This window comes from Eubalaena glacialis, chromosome 3 (assembly GCF_028564815.1).
Source record: "Eubalaena glacialis isolate mEubGla1 chromosome 3, mEubGla1.1.hap2.+ XY, whole genome shotgun sequence".
NCBI classification, from domain to species: Eukaryota; Metazoa; Chordata; class Mammalia; order Artiodactyla; family Balaenidae; genus Eubalaena; species Eubalaena glacialis.
This window is the reverse complement of record NC_083718.1, coordinates 151,861,531-151,875,348: the sequence shown is the minus strand read 5'-3', so window position 1 is coordinate 151,875,348 and position 13,818 is coordinate 151,861,531. Positions and strand designations below refer to the sequence as shown.

The 13,818-nt window shown below is 39.4% G+C and overlaps 1 protein-coding gene across 4 annotated transcripts in view; it reads left to right on the top strand.

The window, feature by feature from the left end:
• Positions 1-13,818, top strand: part of OSBPL9 (oxysterol binding protein like 9) — a 188,978-nt gene that overhangs the window by 155,057 nt on the left and 20,103 nt on the right. For all 4 annotated transcript variants that reach the window (XM_061184231.1, XM_061184234.1, XM_061184232.1 and 1 more), the window contains one exon: positions 12,850-13,009. In XM_061184231.1, coding sequence (XP_061040214.1) covers positions 12,850-13,009 — 160 coding nt within the window. The remainder of the gene's footprint in view (positions 1-12,849; positions 13,010-13,818) is intronic.

Genomic DNA, 13,818 nt, shown 5'->3' with positions numbered 1-13,818 from the left:
TGGGTGCTGAATTTTGTCAAAAGCTTTTTCTGCATCTATTGAGATGATCATATGGTTTTTATTCTTCAATTGGTTAATATGGTGTATCACATTGATTGATTTGCGTATATTGAAGAATCCTTGCATCCCTGGGATAAATCTCACTTGATCGTGGTGTATGATCCTTTTAATGTGTTGTTGGATTCTGTTTGCTAGTATTTGTTGAGGATTTTTGCATCTATATTCATCAGTGATATTGGTCTGTAATTTTCTATTTTTGTAGTATCTTTGTCTGGTTTTGGTATCAGGGTGATGGTGGCCTCATAGAATGAGTTTGAGAGTGTTCCTTCCTCTGCAATTTTTTGGAAGAGTTTGAGAAGGATGGGTGTTAGCTCTTCTCTAAATGTTTGATAGAATTCACCTGTGAAGCCATCTGGTCCTGGACTTTTGTTTGTTGGAAGATTTTTAATCACAGTTTCAATTTCATTACTTGTAATTGGTCTGTTCATATTTTCTGTTTCTTCCTGGTTCAGTCTTGGAAGGTTATACCTTTCTAAGAATTTGTCCATTTCTTGCAGGTTGTCCATTTTATTGGCATAGAGTTGCTTGTAGTAGTCTCTCTTAGGATGCTTTGTATTTCTGCGGTGTCTGTTGTAACTTCTCCTTTTTCATTTCTAATTTTATTGATTTGAGTCCTCTCCTTCTTTTTCTTTTTCTTTTTTCTTTTTTTTTATTTCTTTAAACATCTCCATTGAAGCACAATTGCCTTACAATGGTGTGTTAGCTTCTGCTTCATAACAAAGTGAATCAGTCATACACATACATATGTTCCCATATCTCCTCCCTCCTGCATCTCCCTCCCTCCCACCCTCCCCATCCCACCCCTCCAGGTGGTCACAAAGCACCGAGCTGATCTCCCTGTGCTATGCGGCTGCTTCCCACCAGCTATCCATTCCACACTTGGTAGTGTATATATGTCCATGACACTCTCTCACCCTGGCACATCTCACCCCTCCCCCTCCCCATATCCTCAAGTCCACTCTCTAGTAGGTCTGTATCTTTATTCCCATCCTGCCACCAGGCTCCCCATGACCTCTTCTTTTTTTCCTTAGATTCCATATATATGTGTTAGCATACTGCACTTCCTTTTCTCTTTCTGACGTACTTCACTCTGTATGACAGACTCTAACTCCATCCACCTCATTACAAACACCTCCATTTCATTTCTTTTTATGGCTGAGTAATATTCCATTGTATATATGTGCCACATCTTCTTTATCCATTCATCCGATGATGGACACCTAGGTTGCTTCCATGTCCTGGCTATTGTAAACAGAGCTGCAATGAATATTTTGGTACATGACTCTTTCTGAATTATGGTTTTCTCAGGGTATATGCCCAGTAGTGGCATTGCTGGGTCGTATGGTAGTTCTATTTTTAGTTTTTTAAGGAACCTCCATACTGTTCTCCATAGTGGCTGTATCAATTTACATTCCCACCAACAGTGCAAGAGTGTTCCCTTTTCTCCACACCCTCTCCAGCATTTATTGTTTCTAGATTTTTTTGATGATGGCCATTCTGACCGGTGTGAGATGATACCTCATTGTAGTTTTGATTTGCATTTCTCTAATGATTAATGATGTTGAGCATTCTTTCATGTGTCTGTTGGCAATCTGTATATCTTCTTTGGAGAAATGTCTATTTAGGTCTTCTGCCCATTTTTGGATTGGGTTGTTTGTTTTTTTTTTGTTATTGAGCTGCATGAGCTGCTTGTAAATCTTGGAGATTAATCCTTTGTCAGTTGCTTCATTTGCAAATATTTTCTCCCATTCTGAGTGTTGTCTTTTCGTCTTGTTTATGGTTTCCTTTGCTGTGCAAAAGCTTTTAAGTTTCATTAGGTCCCATTTGTTTATTTGTGTTTTTGTTTCCATTTCTCTAGGACCTGGGTCAAAAAGGATCCTGCTGTGATTTATGTCATAGAGTGTTCTGCCTATGTTTTCCTCTAAGAGTTTGATAGTGTCTGGCCTTACACTTAGGTCTTTAATCCATTTTGAGTTTATTTTTGTGTATGGTGTCAGGGAGTGTTCTAATTTCATACTTTTACATGTACCTGTCCAGTTTTCCCAGCACCACTTATTGAAGAGGCTGTCTTTTCTCCACTGTATATGCTTGCCTCCTTTATCAAAGATAAGGTGACCATATGTGCTTGGGCTTATCTCTGGGCTTTCTATCCTGTTCCATTGATCTATATTTCTGTTTTTGTGCCAGTACCAAACTGTCTTGATTACTGTAGCTTTGTAATATAGTCTGAAGTCAGGGAGCCTGATTCCTCCAGCTCCATTTTTCGTTCTCAAGATTGCTTTGGCTATTCGGGGTCTTTTGTGTTTCCATACAAATTGTGAAATTTTTTGTTCTAGTTCTGTGAAAAATGCCATTGGTAGTTTGATAGGGATTGCATTGAATCTGTAGATTGCTTTGGGTAGTAGAGTCATTTTCACAATGTTGATTCTTCCAATCCAAGAACATGGTATATCTCTCCATCTATTTGTATCATCTTTAATTTCTTTCATCAGTGTCCTATAATTTTCTGCATACAGGTCTTTTGTCTCCTTAGGTAGGTTTATTCCTAGATATTTTATTCTTTTTGTTGCAATGGTAAATGGGAGTGTTTTCTTAATTTCACTTTCAGATTTTTCATCATTAGTATATAGGAATGCAAGAGATTTCTGTGCATTAATTTTGTATCCTGCTACTTTACCAAATTCATTGATTAGCTCTAGTAGTTTTCTGGTAGCATCTTTAGGATTCTCTATGTATAGTATCATGTCATCTGCAAACAGTGACAGCTTTACTTCTTCTTTTCTGATTTGGATTCCTTTTATTTCTTTTTCTTCTCTGATTGCTGTGGCTAACACTTCCAAAACTATGTTGAATAATAGTGGTGAGAGTGGGCAACCTTGTCTTGTTCCTGATCTTAGTGGAAATGGTTTCAGTTTTTCACCATTGAGGACAATGTTGGCTGTGGGTTTGTCATATACGGCCTTTATTATGTTGAGGAAAGTTCCCTCTATGCCTACTTTCTGCAGGGCTTTTATCATAAATGGGTGTTGAATTTTGTCGAAAGCTTTCTCTGCATCTATTGAGATGATCATATGGTTTTTCTCCTTCAGTTTGTTAATATGATGTATCACGTTGATTGATTTGCGTATATTGAAGAATCCTTGCATTCCTGGAATAAACCCCACTTGATCATGGTGTATAATCTTTTTAATGTGCTGTTGGATTCTGTTTGCTAGTATTTTGTTGAGGATTTTTGCATCTATGTTCATCAGTGATATTGGCCTGTAGTTTTCTTTCTTTGTGACATCTTTGTCTGGTTTTGGTATCAGGGTGATGGTGGCCTCGTAGAATGAGTTTGGGAGTGTTCCTCCCTCTGCAATATTTTGGAAGAGTTTGAGAAGGATAGGTGTTAGCTCTTCTCTAAATGTTTGATAGAATTCGCCTGTGAAGCCATCTGGTCCTGGGCTTTTGTGTGTTGGAAGATTTTTAATCACAGTTTCAATTTCAGTGCTTGTGATTGGTCTGTTCATATTTTCTATTTCTTCCTGGTTCAGTCTCGGCAGGTTGTGCATTTCTAAGAATCTGTCCATTTCTTCCAGGGTGTCCATTTTATTGGCATAGAGTTGCTTGTAGTAATCTCTCATGATCCTTTGTATTTCTGCAGTGTCAGTGGTTACTTCTCCATTTTCATTTCTAATTCTATTAATTTGAGTCTTCTCCCTTTTTCTCTTGATGAGTCTGGCTAATGGTTTATCAATTTTGTTTATCTTCTCAAAGAACCAGCTTTTAGTTTCATTGATTTTTGCTATTGTTTCCTTCATTTCTTTTTCATTTATTTCTGATCTGATCTTTATGATTTCTTTCCTTCTGCTAGCTTTGGGGTTTTTTTGTTCTTCTTTCTCTAATTGCTTTAGGTGCAAGGTTAGGTTGTTTATTCGAGATGTTTCCTGTTTCTTGATGTAGGCTTGTATTGCTATAAACTTCCCTCTTAGAACTGCTTTTGCTGCATCCCATAGGTTTTGGGTCGTGGTGTCTCCATTGTCATTTGTTTCTAGGTATTTTTTGATTTCCCCTTTGATTTCTTCAGTGATCACTTCGTTATTAAGTAGTGTATTGTGTAGCCTCCATGTGTTTGTATTTTTTACAGATCTTTTCCTGTAATTGATATCTAGTCTCATAGCGTTGTGGTCAGAAAAGATACTTGATACGATTTCAATTTTTTTTAATTTACCAAGGCTTGATTTGTGACCCAAGATATGATCTCTCCTGGAGAGTGTTCCATGAGCACTTGAGAAAAATGTGTATTCTGTTGTTTTTGGGTGGAATGTCCTATAAATATCAATTAAGTCCATCTTGTTTAATGTATCATTTAAAGCTTGTGTTTCCTTATTTATTTTCATTTTGGATGATCTGTCCATTGGTGAAAGTGGGGTGTTAAAGTCCCCTACTATGATTGTGTTACTGTCGATTTCCCCTTTTATGGCTGTTAGTATTTGCCTTATGTATTGAGGTGCTCCTATGTTGGGTGCATAAATATTTACAATTGTTATACCTTCCTCTTGGATCGATCCCTTGATCATTATATAGTGTCCTTCTTTGTCTCTTGTAATAGTCTTTATTTTAAAGTCTACTTTGTCTGATATGAGAATTGCTACTCCAGCTTTCTTTTGATTTCCATTTGCATGGAATATCTTTTTCCATCCCCTCACTTTCAGTGTGTATGTGTCTCTAGGTCTGAAGTGGGTCTCTTGTAGACAGCATATATATGGGCCTTGTTTTTGTATCCATTCAGCCAGTCTGTGTCTTTTGGTGGGAGCATTTAATCCATTTACATTTAAGGTAATTATCGATATGTATGTTCCTATTCCCATTTTCTTAAATGTTTTGGGTTTGTTATTGTAGGTGTTTTCCTTCTCTTGTGTTTCTTGCCTAGAGAAGTTCCTTTAGCATTTGTTGTAAAGCTGGTCTGGTGGTGCTGAACTCTCTCAGCTTTTGCTTGTCTGTAAAGGTTTTAATTTCTCCATCAAATCTGAATGAGATCCTTGCTGGGTAGATTAATCTTGGTTGTAGGTTTTTCTCCTTCATCACTTTAAGTATATCCTGCCACTCCCTTCTGGCTTGCAGAGTTTCTGCTGAAAGATCAGCTGTTAACCTTATGGGGATGCCCTTGTGTGCTTTTTGTTATTTTTCCCTTGCTGCTTTTAATATGTTTTCTTTATATTTAATTTTTGACAGTTTGATTAATATGTGTCTTGGCGTGTTTCTCCTTGGATTTATCCTGTATGGGACTCTCTGTGCTTCCAGGACTTGATTAACTATTTCCTTTCCCATATTAGGGAAGTTTTCAACTATAATCTCTTCAAATATTTTCTCAGTCCCTTTCTTTTTCTCTTCTTCTTCTGGGACCCCTATGATTCGAATGTTGGTGTGTTTAATGTTGTCCCAGAGGTCTCTGAGACTGTCCTCAGTTCTTTTCATTCTTTTTTCTTTATTCTGCTCTGCAGTGGTTATTTCCACCATTTTATCTTCCAGGTCACTTATCCGTTCTTCTGCCTCAGTTATTCTGCTATTGATCCCATCTAGCGTATTTTTAATTTCATTTATTGTGCTTTTCATCGTTGCTTGGTTCCTCTTTAGTTCTTCTACGTCCTTGTTAAATGTTTCTTGCATTTTGTCTATTCTATTTCCAAGATTTTGGATCATCCTTACTATCATTATTCTGAATTCTTTTTCAGGTAGACTACCTATTTCCTCTTCATTTGTTAGGTCTGGTGTGTTTTGACCCTGCTCCTTCACCTGCTGTGTGTTTTCTTGTCTTCTCATTTTGCTTATCTTACTGTGTTTGGGGTCTCCTTTTCACAGGCTGCAGGTTCGTAGTTCCCGTTGTTTTTGATATCTGTCCCCAGTGGCTAAGGTTGGTTCAGTGGGTTGTGTAGGTTTCCTGGTGGAGGGAACTAGTGCCTGTGTTCTGGTGGATGAGGCTGGATGTTGTCTTTCTGGTGTGCAGGTCCACGTCTGGTGGTGTGTTTTGGGGTGTCTGTGGCCTTATTATGATTTTAGGCAGCCTCTCTGTTAATGGATGGGGCTGTGTTCCTGTCTTGCTAGTTGTTTGGCATAGGGTGTCCAGCACTGTAGCTTGCTGGTCGTTGAGTGAAGCTGGGTCTTGATGTTGAGATGGAGATCTCTGAGAGATTTTCGCCGTTTGGTATTACGTGGAGCTGGGAGGTCTCTTGTGGACCAGTGTCCTGAAGTTGGCTCTCCCACCTCAGAGGCACAGCCCTGATGCCTGGCTGGAGCACCAAGAGCCTTTCATCCACACGGCTCAGAATAAAAGGGAGAAAAAATGGAAAGAAAGAAAGAAAGAGGATAAAATAAAATAAAATAAAGCAATTATAATAAAAAATAAGAAAAAAATTATTAAGAATAAATTTATTAAGAAAAAATTTTCTTTTAATTTTTAAAAATAGATTTATTAATTTTTTATACTAAAAATAAAGAAAAAAATTATTAAGAAAAAATTTATTTAGAAAAAAAATTTTTTTTAATAAAAAATATGAAAAAACTTATTTAAAAAAATTTTTTTTAATTTTTTAAAAATAGAAAATAAGGAAAAAATTATTAAGAAAACATTTATTAGGGGAAAAAAAATTTTTTTTAAGTAAAAAAAGACGGACGGACCTAACCCTAGGACTAACAGTGAGAGCAAAGCTATACAGACAAAATCTCACCCAGAAGCATACACATGTACACTCAGAAAAAAAGGAAAAGGGGAAAAGTTAATATATCCTGCTCCCAAAGTCCACCTCCTAAATTTGGGATGATTCGTTGTCTATTCAGGTATTCAACAGATGCAGGCACATCAAGTTGTTTGTGGAGCTTTAATCCGCTGCTTCTGAGGCTGCTGGGAGAGATTTCCCTTTCTCTTCTTTGTTCGTACAGCTCCCGGGGTTCAGCTTTGGATTTGGACCCGCCTCTGCATGTAGGTCGCCTGAGGGCGTCTGTTCCCCGCCCAGACAGAACGGGGTTAAAGGAGCAGCTGATTCGGGGGCTCTGGCTCAGTCAGGCCGGGGGGAGGGAGCGGTACGGAGGAGGCGGGGCGAGCCTGCGGCGGCAGAAGCCGGCGTGACGTTGCAGCAGCCTGAGGCGCGCGTGCGCTCTCCCGGGGAAGTTGTCCCCAGATTACGGGAGCCTGGCCATGGCGGGCTGCACAGGCTCCCGGGAGGGGCGGTGTGGAGAATGACCTGTGCTCGCCCACAGGCTTTTTGGTGACGGCAGCAGCAGCTTTAGCGTCTCATGCCCGTCTCTGGGGTCCGCGCTGATAGCCGCGGCTCGCACCCGTCTCTGGAGTTCGTTTAGGTGGCGCTCTGAATCCCCTCTCCTTGCACGCCGCGAAACAAAGAGGCAAGAAAAAGTCTCTTGCCTCTTCGGCAGCTGCAGACTTTTTCTCGGGCACCCTCCTGGCAAGTTGTGGTGTGCTAGCCCCTTCAGGCTGTGTTCACGCAGCCAACCCCAGTCCTCTCCCTGGGATCCGACCGAAGCCCGCGCCTCAGCTCCCAGCCCCCGCCCGCCCCGGCGGGTGAGCAGACAAGCCTCTCGGGCTGGTGCTGCTCGGCGCCGAGCGTCTGTGCGGGAATCTCTCCGTTTTTCCCTCTGCGTCCCTGTTGCTGTGGGATCCGCGCTGATAGCCGCGGCTCGTGCCCGTCTCTGGAGCTCGTTTAGGCGGCGCTCTGAATCCCCTCTCCTTGCGCGCCGCGAAACAAAGAGGCAAGAAAAAGTCTCTTGCCTCTTCGGCAGCTGCAGTCTTTTTCCCGGACTCCCTCCCGGCTAGCACTGAAGCCCGAGCCTCAGGTCCCAGCCCCCGCCCGCCCCGGCGGCTGAGCAGACAAGTCTCTCGGGCTGGTGAGTGCTGGTCGGCACCGCTCCTCTGTGCGGGAATCTCTCCGCTTTGCCCTCCGCACCACTGTGGCTGCGCTCTCCTCCGTGGCTCTGAAGTTTCCCCCCTCTGCTACCCGCAGTCTCTGCCCACGAAGGGGCTTCCTAGTGTGTGGAAACCTTTCCTCCTTCACAGCTCCCTCCCACTGGTGCAGGTCCCGTCCCTATTCTTTTGTCTCTGTTATTTCTTTTTTCTTTTGCCCTACCCAAGTACGTGGGGATTTTCTTGCCTTTTGGGAGGTCTGACGTCTTCTGCCAGCGTTCAGTGGGTGTTCTGTAGGAGCAGTTCCATGTGTAGATGTATTTCTCATGTATCTGTGGGAAGGAAGGTGATCTCCGCGTCTTACTCTTCCGCCATCTTGCCCCTCCCTTCCCTCTTTTTCTTGATGAGTCTGGCTAATGGCTTATCAATTTTGTTTATCTTCTCAAAGAACCAGCTTTTAGTTTTATTGATCTTTGCTGTTTTCTTTGTTTCTATTTCATTTATTTCCGCTCTGATCTTTATGACTTCTTTCCTTCTGCTAACTTTGGGTTTTGTTTGTTCTTCTTTCTCTAGTTCCTTTAGGTGTAAGATTAGATTGTTTACTTGAGATTTTTCTTGTTTCTTTAGGTAGGCTTGTATAGCTATAAACTTCCCTCTTAGAACTGCTTTTGCTGCATCCCATAGGCTTTGGATCGTCGTGTTTTCATTGTCATTTGTCTCTAGGTATTTTTTGATTTCCTCTTTGATGTCTTCATTGATCTCTTGGTTATTTAGTAATGTATTGTTTAGCCTCCATGCGTTTGTGCTTTTCACGTTTTTTTCCCTGTAATTCATTTCCAGTCTCATAGCGTTGTGGTCAGAAAAGATGCTTGATATGATTTCAATTTTCTTAAATTTACTGAGGCTTGATTTGTGACCCAAGATGTGATCTATCCTGGAGAACGTTCCATGCGCACTTGAGAAGAAAGTGTAATCTGCTGTTTTTGGATGGAATGTCCTATAAATATCAATTAAATCTATCTGGTCTATTGTGTCATTTAAAGCTTCTGTTTCCTTATTTATTTTCATTTTGGATGATCTGTCCATTGGTGTAAGTGAGGTGTTAAAATCCCCCACTATTACTGTGTTACTGTCGATTTCCTCTTTTATAGCTGTTAGCAGTTGCCTTATATATTGAGGTGCTCCTATGTTCGGTGCATATATATTTATAATTGTTATATCTTCTTCTTGGATTGATCCCTTGATCATTATGTAGTGTCCTTGCTTGTCTCTTGTAACATTCTTTATTTTAAAGTCTATTTTATCTGATACGAGTATAGCTACTCCAGCTTTCTTTTGATTTCCATTTGCATGGAATATCTTTTTCCATCCCCTCACTTTCAGTCTGTATGTGTCCCTAGGTCTGAAGTGGGTCTCTTGTAGACAGCATATATATGGGTCTTGTTTTTGTATCCATTCAGCAAGCCTGTGTCTTTTGGTTGGAGCATTTAATCCATTCACGTTTAAGGTAATTATCGATATGTATGTTCCTATGACCATTTTCTTAATTGTTTTGGGTTTGTTTTTGTAGGTCCTTTTCTTCTCTTGTGTTTCCCACTTAGAGAAGTTCCTTTAGCATTTGTTGTAGAGCTGGTTTGGTGGTGCTGAATTCTCTTAGCTTTTGCTTGTCTGTAAAGCTTTTGATTTCTCTATCAAATCTAAATGAGATCCTTGCCAGGTAGAGTAATCTTGATTGTAGGTTCTTCCCTTTCATCACTTTAAGTATATCATGCCACTCCCTTCTGGCTTGTAGAGTTTCTGCTGAGAAATCAGCTGTTAACCTTATGGGAGTTCCCTTGTATGTTATTTGTCATTTTTCCCTTGCTGCTTTCAATAATTTTTCTTTGTCTTTAATTTTTGCCGATTTGATAACTGTGTGTCTTGGCGTGTTTCTCCTTGGGTTTATCCTGTAATCGGACTCTCTGTGCTTCCTGGACTTGGGTGGCTATTTCCTTTCCCATGTTAGGGAAGTGTTCGACTATAATCTCTTCAAATATTTTCTCTGGTCCTTTCTCTCTCTCTTCTCCTTCTGGGACCCCTATAATGCGAATGTTGTTGCGTTTAATGTTGTCCCAGAGGTCTCTTAGGCTGTCTTCATTTCTTTTCATTCTTTTTTCTTTATTCTGTTCCGCAGCAGTGAATTCCACCATTCTGTCTTCCAGGTCACTTATCCATTCTTCTGCCTCAGTTATTCTGCTATTGATTCCTTCTAGTGTATTTTTCATTTCAGTTATTGTATTGTTCATCTCTGTTTGTTTGTTCTTTAATTCTTCTAGGTCTTTGTTAAACATTTTTTGCATCTTCTCAATCTTTGCCTCCATTCTTATTCCGAGGTCCTGGATCATCTTCACTATCATTATTCTGAATTCTTTTTCTGGAAGGTTGCCTATCTCCACTTCATTTAGTTGTTTTTCTGGGGTTTTATCTTGTTCCTTCATCTGGTATATAGCCCTCTGCCTTTTCATCTTTTCTATCTTTCTGTGAATGTGGTTTTTGTTCCACAGGCTGCAGGATTGTATTTTTTCTTGCTTCTGCTGTCTGCCCTCTGGTGGTTGAGGCTCTGCATTTTCTTAATTTGTTTAGATATATGGTCTTTATTTTCTCTCTAATTCACAGGGATGCTATTAATGTTAGTATAGATTTATTTCTTGTTCTAAAACTAATTAGGTTGATGTTGAGTTATCAGTTGCACCAAATTCAAGGGAGCACTTGGTGCTTTTGTCCCTGTTATATCTGGATGCCAAAACCAAAACCACTCTTGAGGACAGGAGATAAGCCCCTGCTGTTGCTCTACAGATTGTTTCCTGGGTGGGACTTTTCCTGTGTAATTATGAAAATTTACCCTGTGATTTTTTGCTCAGTTTGAAATTTGAGTTAGTAAAGATGCTGGTGTTATTACTTTGGTTTTTAAGATTTAACAGCCTGAGCAGATGTCTCCTTAATTTTGAAAGAAAGCAAGCAACAACAGCTCTCTTATTTGAAGCTCTTGGGAAAATGCTGATAAGCAGTTTGAATAATGAGGTTGAAATGTTTGCCTGCCTTTTTTATTTATTTCATTATACGGTGTCATTTTACAAACAGTATCTGTGTTTTTTTTTGTTTTTTTATAAGGAGGAATTATGTCAGAATTCTGAAACAGACAAAATTTTCCATTCAGAAATATACAAAACCTAGTCAGTTACAGACTTTGAAAAAGTTAGCAGTATTCTTTATGTATATTAATTTTAGGATCATTAATTAGTTATAAATAATTTAGGATAAATTATTTCAGAAGGCGGCATTTTAAAAATATAACATTTTAGAGTAGGTGGATTTAAAAAAATTTTAAAAATTAGTGTGTGGTTTGTGTCTTGTTTGATTTTTCAACCGAATTTCTTCATCTTTCTTTCCTTTATCTCTCTCACTAATACATAAAAGAAAGAAAGGAACAACTGAAAAAAGAAATAATACTGTTTTCTCTCCTAAGGAAAACTCAGTTCTTTTGTTTGCAACTCCCATTCCAACTCATTTTCTTCTTGGATACATTTTCAGTTTTGTGTGGTTGCCTGGACTATTTGCTTGTTACTTAATCATTTGTAATTCCTGGTCTTTTTCTTTCTTTCTTTCTCTCTTGTTTTTTTCCCTATTATTTCAATAAAAGAAATTTATTTGTTTCCCATCTTATTGCTGCTATGGGGCGGGGCGGCGGTGGGGTAAGAATTTAAAGTTATTTGCTAAGATGAACTATCTTTGGAATTCCCACAATAAGCTTTGCCTATTTAGGCAGCAAACTTTCAGTGTTATGATTTAAAAATATCTTTGTGAACATGGCAACTAAATGTGGCAGGTGGATGTGCTCTCTTATAACTATTGAACCATAGACACTGGAATGGGCTAAAAATCCATGGATGGCTCTGGATTCATTTTTACTGCTGCTATTCTTATTTCCTTCTAGAACTGAGGCCTTGGCTTTTATATTGCCAGCAGAGACTTAATTAATTTTAATCTCCACCAGGCATCTGTAGTAGTTTGGCATAAATTGCCTGAGAGCCCTTAGATATCTGCTCAATAAATATTTGTGAAATTACTTTCAGTACTTCACTGTTCTGTTTGATACTTCTATGGTTACTTTTTATTACTGGAGTATGAACCAGATGATTATCACAGAGATTCTTTCTCTGGATCTCCGTTAGTTTCTATTTCCTTAATTAGACTGTTTAGGAATAGAAAGATGTTCCTCCTGGTTCTTTCCTTTTCCACGTGCTTCCCATAGTAGCCCTCTCTTTTTCTCTGCTGCGCACTTATCTCTGTTGCCTGGGCTCTGGGCAACCTGACTTAAACTTAGGTAGAAAAGAGGTGAGGAGTTTGAATGGTAAGTGTTCCCAGCTTTTGTGTTTGCACATGATTGCCAAAACATATTGACTAATATGAATGTGATATCCTGAACAAAATTTTAACATTCATGTGGTTTTTGATATTCTTTCCACTTTGTATTCTTGTTGGCTCACTGCTGCATTTTTAAGGTATCTGGATCTATAGAATAAAATAAGAGCTCTGGCTTCCCGTTGGTACTGGTATCTACTATGGGACTTCTAATACCTTAACTCACACAGTGTGATTATAATCAAAAGAACTCCCTTCCTAATTACAGATGGGGACATAGTATTTTTTCATTTATTTAAAAGGCTATGTCCCATTCTATAATGTGATTTGCCTTTGTCTAGTTTAAATGTTGATTTCTTTACAGATAGTCTAGGAACTTCTACCAACTTAACTCTGTTTTGATTTTAGAAAGGTCTGCTTTGACCCCATCTCCCTAATTTCTTCCCTTCTATTACCAACACTGTCCCCTAATTGAAAACTTTCTAACTTCCTAGGCAGTGGGCATTCACCACCTAGTAGCAGTCTAACTTCTCCAAGCCACGTCAACTTGTCTCCAAACACAGTCCCAGAGTTCTCTTATTCTAGCAGTGAAGATGAATTCTATGATGCGGATGAATTCCATCAGAGTGGCTCATCCCCAAAGCACTTAATAGAGTAAGTAGATGAACTAACTATGTATTGAAATGACTCCTGATTTTTAAAAATGTAATTTGATTTTGAGGCTGGTGTTAATGACAGACTCCTTTATAAATTATTATTTGGAAAAAGTGAAAAAGACAGCTTATTTTTAATTGGCTTATTGAGCAAAGCTAGTTCTGTGAGAATAGTGATTTTACTCCTGATTTAATTCAAATGGTATAATTTTGCATCAGTTGTGGTAACATGCCAGTATTGTTCATTAACTCTGGGCTTTATTTCTATAGAAACAACATTAGGAGAGGGTCAAATGAAAGTGAGTAAGCTAGGAAGTATTACTCACGTAAGAGGAGGTTACCGTTACTTGTTTTGTATAGAGATATTTGGGTGCCTATAAGCCAGGCACTATACTAGGTGGAGGAATGATACAGAGGTGAATAAAGAGCCAGTCCCTACCCTCAGGGAACTTACAGTCTATTGGGGGAAAAACAAACTTTTATAATCCAGTGGGAAATATGCTATGTAAGAATAAGCGCAGAAAGAATGGGAGCATTTTGAAGTCCTGAGAAGTCAAGAAAGGATTCACAGAGGAGGGAGGGGATGTGGTCCATGGTGAGTTGTGGATGAGTAGGGAGAGAAGGGACATGGCAGTGAGAAGAGGAAGGGGAAATGGAAAGTGTTGTTCTCATGGAGATGGAACCCTAATAAGAAAGGCCTGGAGGCAACGGGAGCTTGGTTTCTTTGAGGAGCTGTAAGCTACTGAGCATGGCTGAGTGTGGCTGTAGCATAAGTTGTGGGGAGTGGTTAAGAAGATACAGAAGAGATTG